The sequence below is a fragment of the Penaeus vannamei genome, chromosome 28 (assembly GCF_042767895.1).
Source record: "Penaeus vannamei isolate JL-2024 chromosome 28, ASM4276789v1, whole genome shotgun sequence".
Classification (NCBI taxonomy): Eukaryota; Metazoa; Arthropoda; class Malacostraca; order Decapoda; family Penaeidae; genus Penaeus; species Penaeus vannamei.
In genome coordinates, this window is record NC_091576.1 from 4667563 (window position 1) to 4668451 (window position 889).

Below are 889 nucleotides of genomic sequence, written 5' to 3' on the forward strand. Positions count from 1 at the left end.
TTTTGATATGTACCATTCTTTAACGTATTCAGTACTTTGGGGTATTTAAAAGCGCTGGGTTTAATCCCCTCTCCGCTGCTCGCTGACCAAGAACGATACTTGGTATGTTTTTTTAAATGTTTCATCAATGTCGATAATATATACGAGTGTTGAGGCCCATTTCAAGATAGAATGCGTTAAAATGTAGGATGCGGTGACAGAGATCAAGCTTTTGAAGACTTTTGGAAGGAAAGTTAGAAATTTGTGTTCAATCTCGCTTGGAAAATATGGCGGCACGGACAAAATCCTTCAGAAAGTGGACAGACTTGTGTATTTTGTCACCGCATGGTTCGGCGGGGCATCGGTGGACTGAAATGGGTTCTAAGAAGATAGAGAGAACTTCGGTCATTGTGTTTCTTTATTTCAGACAAATAGTTTCTTGGAAAAGGTGGAGAATTCAGCGCTTATTTACCGCCATATCCTCCTCCTCCTCCGCCTCCTCTTCCTCCTCCTCCGCCTCCTCTTCCTCCTCCTCCACCTCCTCTTCCTCCTCCTCCTCCTCCACTGTGTCCACCGCTCCCGCCACAGCAGCCTCCTCCTCCTCCGCTGCCTCCACTGCTGAATCCTCCATGTCCTCCTCCACCGCCTCCTCTGGAGAATCCACCGCCGCCGGAGGAGCCTCCACCTCCTCCACTAGATCCACCGTATCCTCCTCCTCCTCCACCTCCTCCGCTTGAGAATCCTCCTCCGCTGCCTCCACTGCTGAATCCTCCATGTCCTCCTCCTCCACCTCCACCAATGCCTCCACTTGGGAAGCTTACGCCTGCGATGGAGATGCCACCACTTCCACCGCCGCCAGAGGAGCCTCCTCCACTGGAGCCCCCGTATCCTCCTCCACTTGAGAATCCAC

General features: G+C 51.5%; 1 protein-coding gene across 1 annotated transcript; it reads right to left on the minus strand.

Moving 5' to 3' along the window:
* Positions 1-436: 436 nt before the first annotated feature.
* Positions 437-754, minus strand: LOC138867039 (major centromere autoantigen B-like). Its single transcript, XM_070141458.1, has one exon. The coding sequence runs from the start codon at positions 752-754 to the stop codon at positions 437-439; it is 318 nt and encodes a 105-aa protein (XP_069997559.1).
* Positions 755-889: the final 135 nt, after the last annotated feature.